Raw genomic sequence first — 20338 nt, forward strand, 5'->3', positions numbered from 1 at the left:
ACTTTGACATCAAATATCTCTAGAATTAATAGAGTTATTCCATAACAATGGAATAATAAATGTTTATAGCGAGTTTTGTTCAAATGTGCCTGAAATTGTTGAATTTATGACATAAAAATGAAATATTGCTTTATTTTTTTAGTTTTTTGTAATTTTCTAAAAAATCAACTTTTACATCAAATATCTTTAAAACTAATAACAAAATTCGAAATTTTTAAAAACTATATCATTAACAATCTAATCATTGGCAACAACTATCAATTTAATTAAAATATCATGAAAACTCTAGGCGCTATAAACAAATTTGTAACAAATTAGGGTGACTGCACCAGTAACAAACCAATTAAGCGACATTTTGAAAGTCAGTTCTATCAAATATAAAAAAAGTGGCGGAAAATTCGACAGAACGTTAATATTTTAATGTGAAAGTGGAAATGGTGCACTACTGGTGCCTGGTGCGGCACTGGTGCACCCACCCTACTAATATGGATAAGGGATATCCTAGAGCCCACCTAACGAGCGCCCTCTCCTTATAAAAAAATCAAAGCCTTATTTGATTTTCTGATGTCTTTCATTGATAGTCGTAAAAAGCGCGGATTCCACAACAACACGCCGGCAATTAAACAATAACTTTAACTGCGATTGCGCGATTGCAAACGGACATAAAACACGATGAACGATGACAATATCCTACGCGCGCGCTCGCGCTCAAAATGGGAACGAAATTTACAATAACACGACAAGACACGACGACAACTTCGACAACAGTTTCAGGTAGTGCGCCGCGCGCAAAGAGGATTTCACGCGGATGAAGAAGCATATCGAATAAAATAAATAACGGGCCGCTACAATGTACAGCACACAACGGAGACAAGCGCAGACACGCCGCGATTCAATCTGTACGCTTGTAAAATGTGTAAAATTGTCGCGATGTTTGTTTGCTGCTTTGCTATGAGTAGAAGAACAACTCGGCGCTGGAAAATTAAAATTCAATTGCGAATGTTCATGCAATTGTCGCAATGTTGCGGCGGCTGCGGCGCGAACGTGCCCAACAAAGCCGCGCCGCGCGGTGCGGAGAACAAACATTTACTTTTACCTTTATGAATAATTTTAAGGTTGCCGCTTGTCTTGCGACAGGCCGTGTGCATTCGCGGAGAGACAGCGAGCGAGTTTTTCTCGTTTTTCGCGTCGCGGATAGGCAAGAATGTTTAACGGGACGTTAATTAGATTTTTCGTTTCGTGTTTTTGTTAGTTACAGACGTAATTTTAATCGTATGATCGTAAAATTTTAAGTATACATTTTTTTTATTAAATTGTTTATAGTTATGAGTTTGATTTGTTGTGATTGAGTTAATATTTTTTGAGATATTTGATGTCAAAGGTGAAGAAGCGAGAAATATGTAATTTGTTAATAATTTGTTTATAACTCATACCATTTTTATTGTTTAGTAGTGAAACTAAAAACAATTGTAAATAATTAGATTGTTTATAATATTGTTTTTAAATTTTTCAAATATTCTTATTACTTTTTAAGATATTTGATGTCAAAATTAATTTTTTTTAGAAAATTTCTCAAAAACTATAAAATAAAGCAATATTTCATTTTTTATGTCATAAATTCAACAATTTTCACTATATTTGATCAAAATTGGTCAGAAACATTAATTAGTAAATTTTTTATAACATTGACTTTGAAATTTTATAATGCCACTATTCATTCTTAAGATATTTGATTTCAAAGTTAAAAAAGTGTAAAATATTCAATTTGATACTATTTTGCTTATAACGCTAACAATTTTCATGGTATCTTAATGAAATTAATAATAGTTATAAACAATTAGATTATTCATAATATGGTTTTTAAAAATTTCAAAAGTTAGAATTAGTTTTTGAGATATTTCACATCAAAGTCGAAAAATGCTTCAAAAATTTCGTGGAAAAAGTAAAAAAGCGATTTTTTCAATTTTTTTGCTCTAAATTCTATAATTTTCATCAAAATAAACATTAGTAATTAAATTGAGTATAATATTGTACATTCAAATAACATTTATACAACATCCTGTACATATAAATTCCATCGCGAGGATGGTTCAATGGGATGGTAAGGGCGGCACCCATGCGATGGAAAACAACAATGCGCAACAATGCAACGCAATGTTACGTTTCACATCGTGGGACAAAAGCCTAGAAAACAATAAATAATCCAGCGACCAATAACACTATTATTACACGTTAAACAACATCCAGGCGAACCCAAAATAATTCAATTTAGATTCAGTAAATTCAATAAAGAAATAAAAACGCAAACGTAAATACAAACACAAATCGAATTTCGAAGTGATGAAAAATTGTTTATCTCTTTGTTATTATTTTGTTTTACCAACGATTTACGACTTACACGACAAACGGCGATTAGTATTGGTATTGGGATTGCGAGCGCGCGCAATATAATAAAATAAATGTCGTGGGTGTAGGCGAGGCGCGCACAAACGAAAAAAGCGCCGGGTACACCTACAACTGCCACGCCACACCGCATCAGATGGAAAGATTTGTTATGCCGGGCGTAAAAATTTAAATTAAAGACGAAAGATGCGAGGATTTATTGTACTTGAAATGACTCATTTCAATCCACATGTTAATTTCTCACAAATTCTTTTGGTACGCTTGTATTAATCATGGTAACAAAACGAAATTTTTATTAGTGATAAACAAGGTATTACTCTATAGATTAATATAAATAATTTTTCAATTTGTTTATTATCTTAGGAGATATTTAACAACAAAGTAAAAAGTTTTATTTTTGAATTTAAAAAAAAATTGTTTATAACTAATGCAATTCTTATTATACCAAAACTATATTTGCCTAGTAGATAAACAATTAAATTATTGTTTAAAAGGTGTTTGAATTTTTTAAATATCTTTACTAGTATAAAAGTTATTTGATGTTAAAGTGTGGTATTTTCATAATTTTCCGTCACTCAAATGGCAAGCATGCGGTGACTTTTCCTTGGTGCGCGATGGCTTTTGTTGTTAGATGTGCGCTGCGCGGTGCCATCATCGCATGCTAATCAACGTTGCGCGTTCGACAAATCGGTAACGATATCGACATTTAAGTTGGTAGAAATGAATAAAACATTTTTGTACAGGATGTGGCAATTTTAAAGTTGAATTACAGAAAATGCTTCATAAATTATTTTCGATCGGTCAAATTTACGTTTGGAATGCTTTATTTTATAGAGAATTTTATGTAGATTAAGAATCTGCAATTCGTTCCTCTTTATCTCTTTTACTTTACGAGATATTCACAAATGAATAAAATAGTCAAAATTTGCAAAATTGTCATTTTTAGCACTTTTAGACGCATTTTTCGCCCTTTTATTCTACGATATATAGTTATATTATGTGGTTTTCTGATAGAGAATTTTCTAATCTTTCATAATCTGCGTTTCGCCGGTTTCTATCTCTTTTAGTTTAGAAGATATTCGCTATCAAAAAACGTCGAAAAAAAGTATCAAGCACCCCCCCTTGACGATTTTTTCTTATGAAGAAAAATTTTATCTCTTAGATTTCCAATTTAACTGTCTTATCTTATAGAAAATGGTCCGTAGATTAAGATGCCGAGATCCGCGCATTTTTATCTCTTTTAGTTTACGAGATATTCGCAATTGAAAAAAATCGTCAAAATTTGCAAAATTGTCATTTTTAGCACTTTTAGACGCATTTTTCGCCCTTTTACTCTACGATATTTAATTATTTTATGTGGTTTTCTGATAGAGAATTTTCTAATCTTTCATAATCTGCGATTCGCCGGTTTCTATCTCTTTTAGTTTAGAAGATATTCGCTATCAAAAAACGTCGAAAAAAAGTATCAAGCATGCCGAGATCCGCCCCTTGACAAAATTTGCAAAATTGTCATTTTTAGCACTTTTAGACGCATTTTTCGCCCTTTTTTCTTATGATAGAGAATTTTCTAAAAAATTTTATCTCTTTTAGTTTAGAAGATAGATTTCCAATTTAACTAGATTTCCAATTTAACTGTCTTATCTTATAGAAAATGGTCCGTAGATTAAGATGCCGAGATCCGCGCATTTTTATCTCTTTTAGTTTACGAGATATTCGCAATGGAAAAAAATCGTCAAAATTTGCAAAATTGTCATTTTAATGGTCCGTTTTCTGATAGAGAATTTTCTAATCTTTCATAATCTAGATTAAGATGCCGAGATCCGCGCTTATGAAGAAAAATTTTATCTCTTAGATTTATCTCTTATCTTTAGTTTACAAGATATTCGCAATTGAAAAAAATCGTCAAAATTTGCAAAATTGTCATTTTTAGCACTTTTAGACGCATTTTTCGCTCTTTTACACTACGATATTTAATTATTTTATGTGCTTTTCTGATAGAGAATTTTCTAATCTTTCATAATCTGCGATTCGCCGGTTTCTATCTCTTTTAGTTTAGAAGATATTCGCTATCAAAAAACGTCGAAAAAAAGTATCAAGCACCCCCCCTTGACGATTTTTTCTTATGAAGAAAAATTTTATCTCTTAGATTTCCAGTTTAACTGTATTATCTTATACAGAATGGTCCGTAGATTACGATGCCGAGATCCGTTCCTTTTTATCTCTTTTAGTTTACGAGATATTCGCTATTGAAAAAAAATCGTTACATATTAATACACTATGAAAGCTAATTAATTGCAATCTCCACACAAATTTTATAAAATTTTATAAATTTTAAAGCTCAATAACTTCCAAAGTAATAAACATTTCTCAAAAATTCCTTCTCCTATTAACAACTAAACTCTAAAGAATTCACCTCACCGAAATTCATGCAATTTACTCAAAAAACGCGAATATTATCGCCGTCGAAGGTTTTCGTCGGTTTTTGCGCGCTCGGCGCGTCGAAATTCAATCTAAAATTGATGGAATCTTTCGAATTTGAATAGAAACCTGATTCGCCGCCTGCAATTTCGCATCAATCTGCATTCGCTCGGCGCATTATCTCTTTTATGATTGGCAACGTAACATTTCTAGCATAATAAAATGCGCGCTTCTTTTCGCGGCGCGCGCGGCAGCGGCTCCTTTCACTCGAGTTTATTTTTTCTATTCATCATCGTCGTCACCGCACCGACGAAGACCAAGACGAAGAAGATAAAGACGAAAACGAAGAAGAAGAAGCTGCGCGAACCACACGATCCATTCTAATTCGTACGCGTGTGTACGATTTCGAATAATTTTTTAGTTTTTGAGTCGAAATGAAGAAATTAGGAAATTTCGGTTCGCCTCTGCGTTATTCTTATTTTTTCGACGTTTTTGAGAGCGATATTTCACGACACTGGACCGATTGGATAATTACACAATTTAGAAAGCTATTTGCATTTATTTACGATTATTTACAGCCGTTTTGTGCCCGTCGGGAACGAAAAAAGCGCGTAAAACATTCAAAAACAGCTTAAAACTCACGCGATTGCATATTATTCACGCCTTCTTTGCTTTTTAGGCGTTCGGGGCGTTTATCTCGACAACAAAATCAGAAAACACGCAAAAAGTGTTCAAGCACACTTAATCATCCGTTATTTTCATCATAAATATAATATAATATAATTTTATTTTTTTATTAATTAAAAATAATTTTTAGTGTTTTTTGTGTTTTGTGTTTGTAACACGAATGAAATTTTCATTGCAATGGTATGGTGAATACATAGTAAGCAAGGTGAAGATGAATAAAACAGGCGAAGCGTTAAGTAAATGAGCAACATTGTTGTTGAAAAAGGCGATCAAGGCGAACAGGTGTCATCCGCTCGCGCCGCGATGATGATGAGGTCGCGCGGCGCGACAATTTGGGTGGGACATTGTGCGTTGTGTGTTGGGATCGGTATAAATTTAGAAAAAGTTCAATAACAAACAGAAATCAACTACTGTTTCACTAATGACGGACATACTCGAATTTAGACATGCATAGGTATAAAATCATAGAACATGATGTATCCAGGTGTTTATACAGGTGTGCAACGCCATAAATTCTAATTTAATTCTACACTTTAATAGATTGCTTAATAATGAGTAATTATAGCAAGTTTTGTTTAAATTTATTAATTATTGCGGAAATTACGGCAAAAAAACTTAATTTTGTCATGAAATTATTGAAATTTTGCATTTTTCAGTTTTTTTTAAATAACACTTAGAGTTTTCATAATAGGTTAATGAAATTTTTCATATATATTCTATAATTAATATATTATCAATTTCTGGGTAAAATATGAAAATTTATTTATTAGTTTTCTCAATATTTACTTTCAAACTTTGCGAAATAATTAGTAAAAAAATAAAACTGCATTATTTTTAATTTTTGTCAATTTTACGAGCAAAGTGCAACAAAATGGCTAAATAAAAACAAAATTTCTTTTCACACAATAATAGATTACTTAATTAAAAAGTATTTAGATCAAATTTCATTGATATTAATTAATTATTACAAAAATTTCAGTAAAAAAACTAAATTCAGTCATTAAAACTACATCTTTCTAGTTTATTAAACATTCGGCTCACACTTTTCTTAACACCATGCCGTAATTATTCATAAATAATCTATAATAAATCTATTACAAATCGCCATCAAAAAAATTAGAACCACTCCGGTAGTTTTTCAACAATTCGTTCTCAACTCAAACTACGAACTAAGAAATAATTTTTATTATATATTACAAACAGAAAAAAGCTTACAACGAGAAGGACACTGTCGCAAATAAATCATGAAACCATGTAATGAGTTAACGCCGAAAGTGAGGACAAAAATAAAAATACGCAGCAACGAGCGAAAAAAAATTGACAAAAATGAAAGCAAGGCTGGTAGATATTCCAGCGTAGTATACTCTGTACACACCAGCGCATAAAATCAGTCATAAATCTCAACTCTGCGATCGGAAAAAATGCAAAAATTTCAAACTCAAAGAAAAAAAATCCGATTTGAATATTAACCGAATGCACAACTTATGAATTGCATAACTAGAACTTATGTGTAAATAAAAATAAAAATAAAACGCGCCGTGAAAAAATCCGTATCTGTGTCGATATATCAACGTCGCCAATTTGTAATTCAATTCGTAATTTTAATATGTGTGGCGTTGATTTGTGAAGAAGTTAACATTGAGAGCGTAAAAAAAATCGGCGTGATTTTCAAGCTCATTTTGTTATTAGTTATTCAAATATTCATACGCTGAGAGTCTTCACTGTATATTTGTATTATTGTTGGTTTTTTGTGTTTCGTTTGATCTAGTTTCGGACCTTCGACGAGACTTTGATGGTTATTAATTGATTTTTGAGTATTTTATTAATGAAGCGCTTAATTTCGGAACACTCGCGCGGACACTAAGTGCGTGTTTAAGTCGCCGGCACGTCGAAGGTTTTTAACGTTTAACGGTGAACGAATTTTGAATAAATTGGATATTGGATATTCAGATTGAAATTGCGGCAATTTCAATATGAAAATGAAATGCAAATTTGAGTTGCACACGCGCGGAGAGTATGGATGAGTGTAGAAGTGTATGTAATGAGTTTTGTTTTGTTTTGTTTTGTTTCTTTGTTCTGGATTTGAACGGGATGACAAAGAAAATAATGCGGAGTTTTTGAGTCATTAACAAAGAGTTAATTTTATTTGTTTTTAGTTTTAGTGATTCATGATATCAGATAGTATTTTTGTGATAACAAGAGTAATTATTACGCGATCGTGATAAAACTTTGTAGTAAAAATCTTTATTAAATGTACTTTATGCTACAAGTGAAAAAATTAAAATTCATTAATTAGTTTTCGTGATAATCAGTTTTGAAGTCACACAAATTTTCGTTGTATGATATTTTCATTGTAAGTATAATATCAAGTGTTAGTTTTTTCACTCCTGTGTCAACACTTCTTATCAGAGGAAAACTAAATTAAGCAGTTGTATTCTGCATTAAATTATCTTCAAATTGTAGTAAATATAATTAAAATCGTATAATTAGATTCTATATAACTCGCAATTGAAATTTAAGAAAATATCACACTTTTTTATTTTTGTCATTTTTGATTTTCGTTAGTTTATTTACAAAAACTTAAGCAATTTTTATCGAATTACATCAAATCTTTTGAATACAGAATCTATATTAAATTTATCATAACCCACAGCAAAAAAAATTAAAATCACATGTTTAGATTTCCCGTAATTAAGACATAAAATTAGTAAAAACTAAAAGTCAACGAATAAAATTGATTTCCTCTCTATTTCTATCGATTGACTATAATAATAACAACAATAATTTTATAAAACAAAAAACTATGAAAGCCAATTAAACAATCTACCCTATTGTTTTTAAATTTTAAAAATCCAACGCTTACTTTCCGAGTTACAAGCCGCCAACCAAACCTTACTTAACTTAAGCCAAGTGATCAAAATTCAACTCACCATGAAAACCATTAAAACTTGTGTGCTGCTTTTCGCAACACGTCCTTGTTAAACCCGAACAAACTCCAAACGCAAAAAGGGTCCCAAATTAATACATAAACAATCAATTCTTATCCTTATCCTTTCCATGCAGGCGCTGTGCGTGTATTCATCCTTTTTCCTTCCTCAATATCTTATCGTTACTATCACAACTGTTTACTTTCTACTTGTACACTATAACTATATTGGGAGTATCCTAGAAATTAATTTACTGGCTGGATTTACTGGCGCTCGATTAACTAATGCTTCAACCACACGGCTACATTTCGTGCGTGCGTGTGTGAGTGCGTGTATGTGGGTCTAATCAGGGCGTAACACGCGCGCGTGTCCTGTTTTTCCTCCTCGCGCGCCTGTCAGACGCCCGGCGATAACGCGCCGATAGCGCATCCGCAGGTGTCAAACATCATCATCATCACAATCATCACACAATCGCGCGATTAGTTGGTGGCGTTTTTAGTCGTGTCGCGATCGCGCCCGCTGTCGGTCATGTCGTTATCGGCGATGATTGTGCGCATTGTTCGGCCGGGCAAGGCGTGCGCGCATCGTTATCACATGATTTACACACTGATACACACGCGCGGGGATCACTCACACATGTCTCTGCGTTCTGATCAATGCACACTGGTGCAGCCGCTGCGCGCGTCGCGGATCCGCGGACTCGGAGACTCGGACTCGACTGAGCTGCGCGCGTTTGCGCGTTCGGTGAGTTGACTTTGCGCGGCGGCGAGTCGGCGCGAATTCGTCATCGGTGCGCGGCGACGGAGCGCTAAGACCCGAGAGCGCGTGGAAACGACCTCGCGGCACGCACGCGGCGCGACAGCATCGGCTTAACTTAAGTCACAACTTTACAAGCAAATATCTTCATAACTATCACTGATAATTAAATTTGCTTTTTACTAATTAATAGTAAATATTATCTAGAATACGTGTATAAAATTTTATTAACGTAACTTTATTACTTTTAAAGTTATTTAACTTTTTATAAATAAAATCACATTTTGCAATGAATTTTTAAAACTTTAACTTTAATATCAAATAACTCTTTAGTGAATTAATATTTTTTTAATTCGTAAACACTATTTCATAAACAATTTAATTCTTAATCCAACACGATATCAAAAAATACTCCATCTTTAATACTTAAGTCACAATTTAACTTTTTCTAAAAAAAATCCCCAATAGATCCATTCCTGTGTATTACGTATGCAGTCATATGTTGCTTACCCATTCTCGGCACCGCGACTGAAGCCATAGTACAGTTACTCGCGTGCTGCGCATGCGCGACGCGCTTAGTGCTCGGTGTGGACGCGCACGCTCGTGAGCGCGCCGCGCACGATCCGGCAATCCGGCGTACAATCACTTTTCTGCGTTCCCATCGTTCGTTACCGCTTAACGAACATAGATAAACATAACTTAAATTAAGCCTAAACCGAGTTAAGTACGCGCGGTGTGAGTAAATAAAAGCCGCGTTCGCTTAACGTGCGCCTGCAATCGCGGTTCATACTTTCAACTTTCAAGGGTGATATCTTGGAAAGTATAAGTGATAAGGGGAATATTTGTTTATAAATAAGAAGGGAATTTAATTGTTTATCTATTTACATGATTGTTTATTCATATTTATTGTTAGAAGTATTATTTATTTATTAATTTAGTAAAAATTACATTTTTTTAATCAGAAAAAGTTTAAGTTTTGACTTTGATTGTTTATAACTTTTGAAATAATTAATATTTTTTTGTTTTGTTTTTACTAGCTTAAAGACAATTTAATTCTCTATAAACATATATTTTTGTAATTATTTTATCGTTATTTATCAATTAGTTATTAACAATTTTCTTCCAAAATGTAAAATTTTCTTAAAATTTGCAATATCTTCAAAACTAATTGAAATAATTAAATTCTCTCCACCAAATAATTATCATTAATATTCTGATCACATATACAAAGTATATACCAAAACCAAAACCCCGAACATAAAAATTTTCGAAATTAAAACAATAAGTCGTCTTAAATTGCGTTTTCGCGCCACTTGTATCGTATCTTCGTTATCTTTAAGAATAAACTTTCGAATTCCCAGGATATAGTATTCGAAATAAGACTCCCAGTCGATCCTGCCCGCGTCAAAATCGAATATCTCTTTATCATCTTCGTCCATGCGGCGTATCAGGCGTCGCACGTTGCCATCGCGTACATTCCACGATTTTGTGGTGAAATACGTAAGAATGCGTGATAACATATCGATTTTCGTATAGTATCCGATATATTTTGTCTTGTAAAAGAGATATAGGGTGCAAAAATCGATAAAGTACCCAGGGATGTAGTGCAGAAGGGTTATTAAGAGGAAGTGCCAGTTTTTTTGCGCGTGTAAGATGCTCCATGGGAAGGAGAGCGTGAAAATTGTTGGATAGCGGTACATAAATTTGTTGCTAAGGCCAAAGAATAGTTTCCAGGGTAGTGTGTTGCATTTGGATGTTGTTAGATTGTAGATCATCAGTTGGTCTTCGATTGGTACCTCTACGTTGTCATTTAAAGCTCTGGAATATAATAAATATAGGAAAAACTAGAGAAATGTTAAAAGTCAACTTTAAAGTTGAATAACTTTTGATTGAAAAGCGATAGAAATTTCCGGTTTTCAAATATTTGTAGACAATTTAATTGCTTATCACAATATTTTTATATGAAGTTGATACGAGGCGGCATTATTAATCTACGGGGTGTTTTCTAATTAAAATGATTTTATGATTATTTTCTGCATAAAAACAATATCAACTTTAAAGTTGAATAATTACTGATTGTAAAACGATAAAAATTTCATGTTTTTACCTTTAGATGCAAAATTTAATTCTGCATAAAATATTATGTAACTTTTTTCTTCTAAAACTTATGGTTTTGCTGCAATTCTTATTTTTGTAAAATCATACCTTGATTGAGCAGTGTCCCAAGCAATACTAATCATAGCATTGGCAGCCATATCAATAGGAAACACTTCAGCAGTCATATCTTTTTTCGCCAGAATGGATTTATTCAATCCTATGTAGGTTGTCATTGATAAACCCACTAAACTGTTCACAGTATCAGTATATCCACGGCAAGGATATCGATAACTGGGTATTAAAAGTGGAAGTCTTACAATCACCACTGGAAGAGTCTTGTTTTCATTCTTAATCAATTCCTCAGCAATTGACTTAGTAAAAACAAAATTATTCGGTAGGTCACCAAGATTTCTAAAAAAAAATCATTTTTTTAAATTTTAATATCAAACAAAATATTAACATACATTGGTTTCTGATAGTGTACATTTGGATCCATTGAATCTAGAAATTCCATTAGTGCGCCAGCTGATATGAAGGGCCGCTCGAAAGTCTCTTCCAACATATTTTTCCCGCAGTTAGCGAAAAGTGTCGACGCATGCACGAAAACTTTCAACTTCCGCATGCGTTTCGCCAAATTGAGTAGATCGCGCGTCGCACGCACGTTCACTTCGGCTGATGTCTTGAAGTTTTCATCGAACAGGGTCGTACTACCCAGGTGGAAAACTATCTCGGTGTCTTCTATTAGTTTAAGGGAATCAGCTTCACTTATGCCCAAATTTGGTAGACATAATTCACCGCGAATGATTGTAATTTTTGAGAGGAATTGCGGGGAGGAACGGCGGATGTTGTCGAAAGCCTGTGAAAATATAAAGTTTAAAACTAAATAATTATAGATTGGGGTTTGATAAGGTTTGAGTTTAGGAGATACACACATTTGCCCATTTTTTCTTATGCATTAAAATTTTATCGCTTAGATTTCCAATTGAACTAGCTTATCTGATAGAGAATTTTCAGCATATTAAGACGCCGAGATGCGTTTCTTTTTATCTCTTTTTGTATACAAGATATTCACATTTGAAGAAAATCGTCAAAATTTGCAAAATTGTCATTTTTAGCACTTTTAGACGCATTTTTCGTCCTTTTACTCTACGATATTTAATTATTTTATGTTGTTATTTGATAGAGAATTGTCTAATCTTTCATAATCTGCAATTTCTGCCGATTTCTACCGCTTTTAGTTTAGAAGATATTCGCTATCAAAAATCGTCGAAAAAAAGTATCAAGCACCCCCCCTTGGCAATTTTTTCTTAAGATGAAAAATTTTATCTCTCAGATTTCCGTTTTAACTAGCCTATCTTATAGAGAATGATCCGTTGATTAAGATGCCGAGATCCGCGCATTTTTATCTCTTTTAGTTTACGAGATATTCGCATTTGAAAAAAATCGTCAAAATTTGCAAAATTGTCATTTTTAGCACTTTTAGACGCATTTTTCGCTCTTTTACTCTACGATATTTAATTATTTTATGTTGTTATCTGATAGAGAATTTTCTAATCTTTCATAATCTGCAATTTGCCGATTTCTACCACTTTTAGTTTAGAAGATATTCGCTATCAAAAATCGTCGAAAAAAAGTATCAAGCACCCCCCCCTCTCAGGTTTTAACAATCTTTTTCTTAAGATCTCTTTTAGTTTACGAGAAAATTTTATCTCTCAGATTTCTACGTTTTAACTAGCTTTTAGTTTAGAAGATATTCGCTAACAAAAATCGTCGAAAAAAAGTATCAAGCACCCCCCCTTGACGATTTTTTCTTATGAGTAAAAACTTTATCTCTCAGATTTCCGTTTTAACTAGCCTATCTTATGGAGAATGATCCGTTGATTAAGATGCCGAGATCCGCGCATTTTTATCTCTTTTAGTTTACGAGATATTCGCATTTGAAGAAAATCGTCAAAATTTGCAAAATTGTCATTTTTAGCACTTTTAGACGCATTTTTCGCCCTTTTGCTCTACGATATTTCATTATTTTATGTTGTTATCTGATAGAGAATTTTCTAATCTATCATAATGTGCGATTTGCCGATTTCTATCACTTTTAGTTTAGAAGATATTCGCTAACAAAAATCGTCGAAAAAAAGTATCAAGCACCCCCCCTTGGCAATTTTTTCTTAAGATGAAAAATTTTATCTCTCAGATTTCCGTTTTAACTAGCCTATCTTATGGAGAATGATCCGTTGATTAAGATGCCGAGATCCGCGCATTTTTATCTCTTTTAGTTTACGAGATATTCGCATTTGAAAAAAATCGTCAAAATTTGCAAAATTGTCATTTTTAGCACATTTAGACACATATTTCGCCCTTTTACTCTACGATATTTAATTATTTTATGTTTTTATCTGATAGAGAATTTTCTAATCTATCATAATGTGCGATTTGCCGATTTCTATCACTTTTAGTTTAGAAGATATTCGCTAACAAAAATCGTCGAAAAAAAGTATCAAGCACCCCCCCTTGACAATTTTTGCTAATGAATAAAAATTTTATCTCTTAGATTTCCAATTTAACTAGCTTATCTGATAGAGAATTTTCCGTAAATTAAGACGCCGAGATGCGTTCCTTTCTATCACCTTTAGTTTACAAGATAAACGCAATCAAAATAATCCAACATTTTCTCTAACCATTTCCACAATAAAGTCGAAAACTTACTTACTGGATGGTTAAACAGCTCTTCTTGTCTATGTCCCATCTGATTAAGATTCTTCGCGCGCACAATCAAATAAATCCTTTCAACAAGCGGGCAAAACTTCAATATTTTCGCAACTAGCAACTTCCCCACTGAACCCGTACCACCCGTAACAAGCAGTGTTTTACCGGCGTAAAACTTCTGCACACGCGTTTCATCTTCTGGCAGTGGTACGACATCGTCACCAACGACTTGTGCCAGCAGGAATTCCATCGCAACTGCGTTGATATTACAAATGATATTTATTTATTTTCATTGCGTCTGTACTTTATGTGCAAGTACACTTTACTCGTACATATTGAGCGAGTATTGCGCAAACCGGTCGATCAGGATGTATTTTCATTTTTATTTGCATTTTATACCAACAACAATGGGGAATAATTAGTGAAGGAATAAGTTATACGGTGGAAATATACAGTAGAAACAGTCGACAGTGAGAAATAGTCTCGTAAACCTTGTAAATATTATATTGGAGAGTCAAATCGGTTGCCTATGGTTAAAACACGTTTTTGAATTTTAAAATTTTAAACATTAACTTTGAAGATGAATAACTTTTAAACTAATAAAGATATTTTGATATTTTCTTTGCTAGATTATAAACAATTTAATTAATAATATATACATTGTAGATTATTTTAAAATTATTGATAATTATATTAATTATGGTTATTTTTCTAACATAAATCAATTTTGTGAATATTTTCAACTTTAACTCTTAATAACTTTTTATTGACTAAATATTTTTAAACAATTTTTCCTCGACTTAAAAAACAATTTAATTAAGAGCATAATTATTCATAACAATATTATTTTCTTTAGTTTACTTTGCGTTAAATTAAGTTTTTATCAAAAATTTTAACAAAAAATAACAGAAGTATAACATTCCGGTTATAACAAGACTGACAATCGTCCAATGAGCAATCACAAGTCTTCTATATCTCCTCCTAGCTTCCGGTAAAGTATCCATTGACTCTTTGGCTAAGTAAAGTCTTCCACCCTTGAGAAAATTCTCCATGAATTCATCCCAATCGAACGTACTCATTCGTATCTCGAATAATTCTTTGTCTTTTTCGTTGAATTTTTGCCATAGTTTGTTGATTTTGTTGTGTGGCAGACTCCACTTCCGGATTGTGAAGTAGTTGATAACGTTGGTAAAGCGACGGATTTTTTCATAACCATCAACCATTCTAGAAATAAAATTAAACAAAATATTTGGGAGAAGGTTTTTGGAGGGTTTTTAAATAGAAAATGTGTTTACATTGGTTCTTTTCCGATGATTCTACAACAAAAGTCGACGATATGTGCGGGGATAGTGTGTAGGAAGAACCAGTACAGGTTGTGCATCCATGCAGACTCATTTAGGGTGAATGTTACACGCCATAGACTGCGAATTGAGACGATTTTTAAGCCTGTTTCCTTACATTTGTCCATGTATATTTCTAGAAAGAAAAAATGTTAAATTTAAAGTTTAAATTTATAGAGGTAACTTTTATTACTAATATCTATTTTAATATTAGTGACAAGAATTTCAAATTGTTGGAATATTAGAGGGAATTTATTTGTTTAGTTACTTTTGCTTTGTTTTCCAAAATATCTTTGATAGTTTCTGAGATATTTGCAATTTTCTAAGTGTAAATTTGTCAAGTTTTACTCGAAAATAATACTTACGCCAATTGATGGAATATTCATTTGAAGTATAATTATATACTTCCACACGATGTTTTTCTTCTTTTTCTAAATTTTCTATTTTTCCTTGTTGTTTTTGTTGTGCTGTAACCCACGCCGTGGCTAAAGTAGCATTAACCACATAATCCGCCGGTACCATATCAGCAGGATTCGTCTTACTGCAATGTAGTGTCCTTAAAAGACCAAGTGCTACTGCATATGCCACGCCAATAGGGCCGTAGAAATTATCTACCCATCCACGGATTGGTTCTTTGTACGTTGATACAACTTAATTTAAAAGAAAGAAAAAAATACATAATAAATTGCGATAGAACAGATTAGAATTTATTTATCTTACTGATTGAAGGACGTATGATGCACACTGGTAAATGCTGCGCTATTTTGTTGACCATATCTTCGGCGATACATTTCGTAAATGAGTATGTGTTTGGCCAATCTCCTAATAATCTAAAATCAAATTTAAATCAAATTTAAATCAAATAATTCAGTTTTTACATGTTTTTTTTTTTTTCACATATTAGTTTACCCATAATTTCACTTTAAATTTAATTTAAAAAAAATAACACTTACGGTGGTGTCATCCTTTCAACCAATTTATCATCCTGAAACTCCTCCAGGAACACTCCCAATTGTTCTGCATTGATAGTCGGCTCATACACCTGCTCATCAATCTCATATCTCGGACAATTCGAATACGCTGTCGAAACATGCACGAAACTCTCCAATTTCTCCATCTTCTTCGCATTCAAAATCAAATCCCTCGTAGCCCTGACATTAATCTGATACGCAGTGCGTAAATGTTGATCAAACCTCACTGTAGCGGCACAATGTATCACAATCTGCACTTCTTCATGCAGTATTCTCCAATGTTCATCAGACACACCCATGTTTTCCATTATTAAATTACCGGGAATCATTTTGATACGTTGCAAGAAATCTGGATGTGATTTCTTGAGCGGATCCAACATGGGTAGATCAAACATTTCTTCAAAACGCTCATTTTCGGATTTGCCTTTTTTGGGTCGTACTAAGATGTAGACTAAGCGTACTTGACAGATGCGTAGGAGACGCTCTAGGATTAATTTGCCGAGAAATCCGGTGCATCCGGTTACTAGGATGACTTTTCCGGTGAAATAGTTGACGATTTGAGAAGGGTGAGGCATTGTGATAGACTGAAGTGTAATGGACAGCTGGGGATTGTTTTATTCAAATGGTTTTTCAGATTTTTTGGAATGATCTTTGACTTTGATTATTCTATGTAAATTCTGTTATTGTTGTCTGGTTGAAAGTGATTTTTATATGATCAGTAACTAGAGTAGTCTTTATCCAATTTTTAGAAATTTGGTATCAATGTGTAGACAATTTATTTGGGTATTACATGCAGTTCGAACGGTTTTGCTGCGCTTGCGCAATAGTGTATAATTTAAGTTTTTAGTAGAAAACTAATGGACAATGATTTTTTATTTATTTTTGCTTTTTTATGATTATCTTTAATGTTTCCGGTTTGGCTTTGGTGACATTTATCGTTAATATTTCAAATGTTGGATAATTAAATTTTATATCAACAACGAATTTTTGATTATTATTTAAGTACGCATTGCATAGATATTTTGAAAAAAACTTGCGTGACAACAGTATCTACTCGTACATGAACTCTATATTTATTTTATGAATAACTTAGGCAATTCTTAATCAAATTTTATAAATACAGTATCATTTTATAGGTATTTTATTAAACTATCAGAAACATGTTAAATTCTTTAGCTGCGCATGCGCAATTATTCATAATTCAACTTTAAAGTAAAAATTGCTCAAAACACGCATGAAACTCAAGAAATGCTTTTTTTTTTACTTTAATCTTAAATATTTTTAGTTTGGTTATAACAATTTTAATAATTTTAGCGTTATATTACATATAATTAAATACTACATCAATGCTATACTTTTCAATTCTATACGTATGCGCATTCTTTTTATATATATTTTTAAACTGAATTTTTAAATAATGTTTTACATTAAAACAAATTAAGTCCAAACAGCGACATGAACCAATTCAACAAGAACAGCCCAATCATAATCGCAATAGCATATAAGCCATAATAAGCCGCCAGAATCCACCTGTATCTTTTCCGTGCAGCCTCCAAATTCGTCAATGGCTCCTTCAATAAATAAACGCGCCCGCCAATCATGTAATCCTTTGCGAATTTCGGCCAATCGAACGTACTCATCCTCAACTCAAACATTTGTTTATCCGCTCCGTTGAGTTTATCATACAAATTTAATATCTTCCTATGCGGCATCTTCCATTCTCGCACCGAGAAGAAACTTATAACCTGCGCGAATTTATCCAACTTTTTATAACCTTCTATTAGCAATGGTTTCTTTCCAAGCGCTAATAAGACACCATCCGCGATATACGCCGGGATGGTATGAATTAAAAACCAGCAGATGTTATGTAACCACAGGTGTTTGTTGAGGTAAATCATAGGTTTCCACATGATGATTATCGGGACGATTATGTCACCTTCACGATGATTTAAATCCATATAAGTCTCTAGAATTAAAAAAATAATAATTAAAATTTTATTTATTTTATAAAATATTGTTTGAAGTTGATAGTACTTACTCCAATCTATAGAATGATTCCACGAGGTGTAATTATAAACATCAAAGTTGAATTCGTCATTTTTTTCAATTTTATTTTGTACGTTTTGTATTTGTTGTGACTTTTGTAAGTCTCGCCCTCTGTTGGCGGTTTCATACGCCACAGCTAATAGGGAATTGACCACATAGTCTACCGGAACCATATCGGCTTTGTTATCAGGCGCACAGTGTAATGTTCGCATTAGGCCTACGCCCACGCTGAATGTTACACCTAGCGGGCCGTAAACGTTATCTACCCAGCCGGGGATAGGTTCTTTGTAGGTAGATAATACTGAAATGTAAATTATTATTAATTTATAAGTAAGATTTTGTTTTGGGAGGGTAAAAAATATGTCTTACTCATTGACGGGCGCACAATGGCGACCGGAAGTGGGCATTCCGGATCCGTTGCTAGTCTTTGTACTAATTCTTCAGCGACGCACTTTGTATACGTATAAGTATTAGGTATATCTCCTAAAATTCTATTTAAATAATTATTATCTTTTATATTTTCTATGCATTTTATGTATATTTTGGGTTAAAAGTCAAAAATATGCAAGAAAATGCAATGTGGTACTTTCTTTCTTGTACCATTTACAATTTTGATTTTACTACGATGAAATTATTACTAATTGTTAATGAAGAAAGTTTCTATAAGATAGCCTTTTAAATTTGTGGATATTTGCATCCGTTTATGAGATATTTAAAGCCAAAATTAAATGTAGTTAATGATAATATCAGCAATCTACTTCATTTTTCAACAGAACTAGTTTTAAATATTTATTATAAAATTGTTTATAGCAAATACAACGCAATTTTAATTTTTCTCGATTAATTTCTGCGATATTTAAATTTAAAGTAAAAACTTATCTCAAAAATCCACAAATTTCTCTTTTTCATATTCTATTCTCAAACATTTTTCAAGTAATTAAAAAAAACTTACGATTTCTCAATCCTGCTGATAAACTCATCATCCGGAAAGGTACTCATGAACGTATCCATCTGTTCCGCCGTCATCGGTGGCTTATAAACCTTCTCCTCGATAACTTTCTGCTGGCAGTTTGAGAACGCTGTCGAAACATGAATAAAACTCTGCAATTTCCTCATCTTCCTAGCGTTTGTCATCAAATCCTTCACGGATCTTATATTAATATAATACGCCGTGCGGAAATCCTGATCAAATCTCACTGTCGCCGCACAGTGTATCACCACTTCAACTTCATCATACAATAATTTCCAATCACTCTTGGAAATCGCTAGATTTCTCGCCGCGCAGTCTCCAGCTATCAATTTAATATGCTGCGTGAAATCTGGGCATTCATCACGTAGACGCTGGAAGATTTCCAGACCGAATATTTCACTAAAACGTTCCTCTTCGGTTTTTCCTTTCTTGGGTCTCACAAGCATGTAGATGCATTTCACTCGGCAGACGCGTAGAAGACGCTCGAGGGTTAACTTACCAAGGAAACCAGTTCCGCCTGTGAGGAAGACTGATTTGTTTGTGAAGAATTTGATGATTTCCGAATCGTCCGCCATGTTTTCTTAAATAGATTTTTGTGTTTTTGATTTTTTAGTTTTTGAAGTTTTGTGGTGAAATGTTGGAGTGATATTGGTTTGGTTTTGAGGTGATTGCGTGTTTTTATTGAATATGCTGTTTCTTGCTTTGCAAGTTTCTAGAACGCGCATTTCGTAAATTAAGCGGTCGGCCATTGTCTGCTATTCATGTGTGTAAATTCGAGTGCTGAAGGTTAGATTTTTGCAAAAAGTGCACGGAATTATTTATACGCGACTACTAGTTTTGCGCGTTGTGGTGACGTGCGGGAAAGTCGTACGCAAATGTGAAAAATTGCGAAAAGTAATTTATATGGAGTTGGAGTAAGAATATCTTAGAAACTAGTAGTGTTACTTACGAACAATTTCATAATAAAGGTTTCTTGCAAGTTACATTAAAAATATGTTGCTGATGACATTTTTTACA

General features: G+C 33.1%; 4 protein-coding genes across 4 annotated transcripts in view; all 4 read right to left on the reverse strand.

Annotated features, from left to right (window-relative positions):
• LOC135799414 (Krueppel-like factor luna) overlaps positions 1-9199 on the reverse strand; it is a 35670-nt gene extending 26471 nt beyond the window's left edge. The window contains exon 1 of the mRNA XM_065312520.1: positions 8439-9199. Within this exon, the coding sequence (XP_065168592.1) occupies positions 8439-8450 (12 nt within the window). The 5' untranslated portion in view covers positions 8451-9199. The remainder of the gene's footprint in view (positions 1-8438) is intronic.
• An 894-nt stretch (positions 9200-10093) lies between these two features.
• Positions 10094-14295, reverse strand: LOC135802564 (putative fatty acyl-CoA reductase CG5065). The gene is made up of 4 exons (XM_065316156.1): positions 13999-14295; positions 11753-12144; positions 11397-11699; positions 10094-11009 (listed from the first exon to the last, which is right to left on the reverse strand). Exons 1-4 carry the CDS (start codon positions 14242-14244, stop codon positions 10409-10411), a joined length of 1542 nt encoding a protein of 513 aa, XP_065172228.1. The 5' UTR covers positions 14245-14295; the 3' UTR covers positions 10094-10408.
• Positions 14296-14610: 315 nt separating this feature from the next.
• LOC135801735 (fatty acyl-CoA reductase wat-like) lies at positions 14611-16919 on the reverse strand. The gene is made up of 5 exons (XM_065315245.1): positions 16288-16919; positions 16055-16164; positions 15700-15984; positions 15290-15470; positions 14611-15218 (listed from the first exon to the last, which is right to left on the reverse strand). The coding sequence occupies exons 1-5, from the start codon at positions 16878-16880 to the stop codon at positions 14867-14869; spliced, it is 1521 nt and encodes a 506-aa protein (XP_065171317.1). The 5' UTR covers positions 16881-16919; the 3' UTR covers positions 14611-14866.
• A 635-nt stretch (positions 16920-17554) lies between these two features.
• LOC135801725 (fatty acyl-CoA reductase wat-like) lies at positions 17555-19989 on the reverse strand. Its single transcript, XM_065315233.1, has 4 exons — positions 19304-19989; positions 18721-18842; positions 18344-18652; positions 17555-18271 (listed from the first exon to the last, which is right to left on the reverse strand). The coding sequence occupies exons 1-4, from the start codon at positions 19894-19896 to the stop codon at positions 17733-17735; spliced, it is 1563 nt and encodes a 520-aa protein (XP_065171305.1). The 5' UTR covers positions 19897-19989; the 3' UTR covers positions 17555-17732.
• Positions 19990-20338: the final 349 nt, after the last annotated feature.

This window comes from Atheta coriaria, unplaced genomic scaffold (genome assembly GCF_025399875.1).
Source record: "Atheta coriaria isolate IRGN ID8LTWV9N9 unplaced genomic scaffold, Caltech_Dcor_3.1 hic_scaffold_2_pilon, whole genome shotgun sequence".
Lineage (NCBI taxonomy): Eukaryota > Metazoa > Arthropoda > Insecta > Coleoptera > Staphylinidae > Dalotia > Dalotia coriaria.

Bases quoted from the DNA above. Each gene is read 5' to 3' on its own strand.
- LOC135802564 (XM_065316156.1), bottom strand. From the start codon at position 14,244: ATGGAATTCCTGCTGGCACAAGTCGTTGGTGACGATGTCGTACCACTG. The intron at 12,145-13,998 runs GTAAGTAAGTTT...ATATTTTCACAG, and splicing joins AAGAGCTGTTTAACCATCCA to GCTTTCGACAACATCCGCCG. The intron at 11,700-11,752 runs GTATGTTAATAT...ATTTTTTTTTAG, and splicing joins GTACACTATCAGAAACCAAT to AAATCTTGGTGACCTACCGA.
- LOC135801735 (XM_065315245.1), bottom strand. From the start codon at position 16,880: ATGCCTCACCCTTCTCAAATCGTCAACTATTTCACCGGAAAAGTCATC. The intron at 16,165-16,287 runs GTAAGTGTTATT...ATTTGATTTTAG, and splicing joins GTTGAAAGGATGACACCACC to ATTATTAGGAGATTGGCCAA. The intron at 15,985-16,054 runs GTAAGATAAATA...TTTTAAATTAAG, and splicing joins CATCATACGTCCTTCAATCA to TTGTATCAACGTACAAAGAA.
- LOC135801725 (XM_065315233.1), bottom strand. From the start codon at position 19,896: ATGGCGGACGATTCGGAAATCATCAAATTCTTCACAAACAAATCAGTC. The intron at 18,843-19,303 runs GTAAGTTTTTTT...TTATTTAAATAG, and splicing joins ATCAGCAGGATTGAGAAATC to AATTTTAGGAGATATACCTA. The intron at 18,272-18,343 runs GTAAGTACTATC...TTTTAATTCTAG, and splicing joins GAATCATTCTATAGATTGGA to AGACTTATATGGATTTAAAT.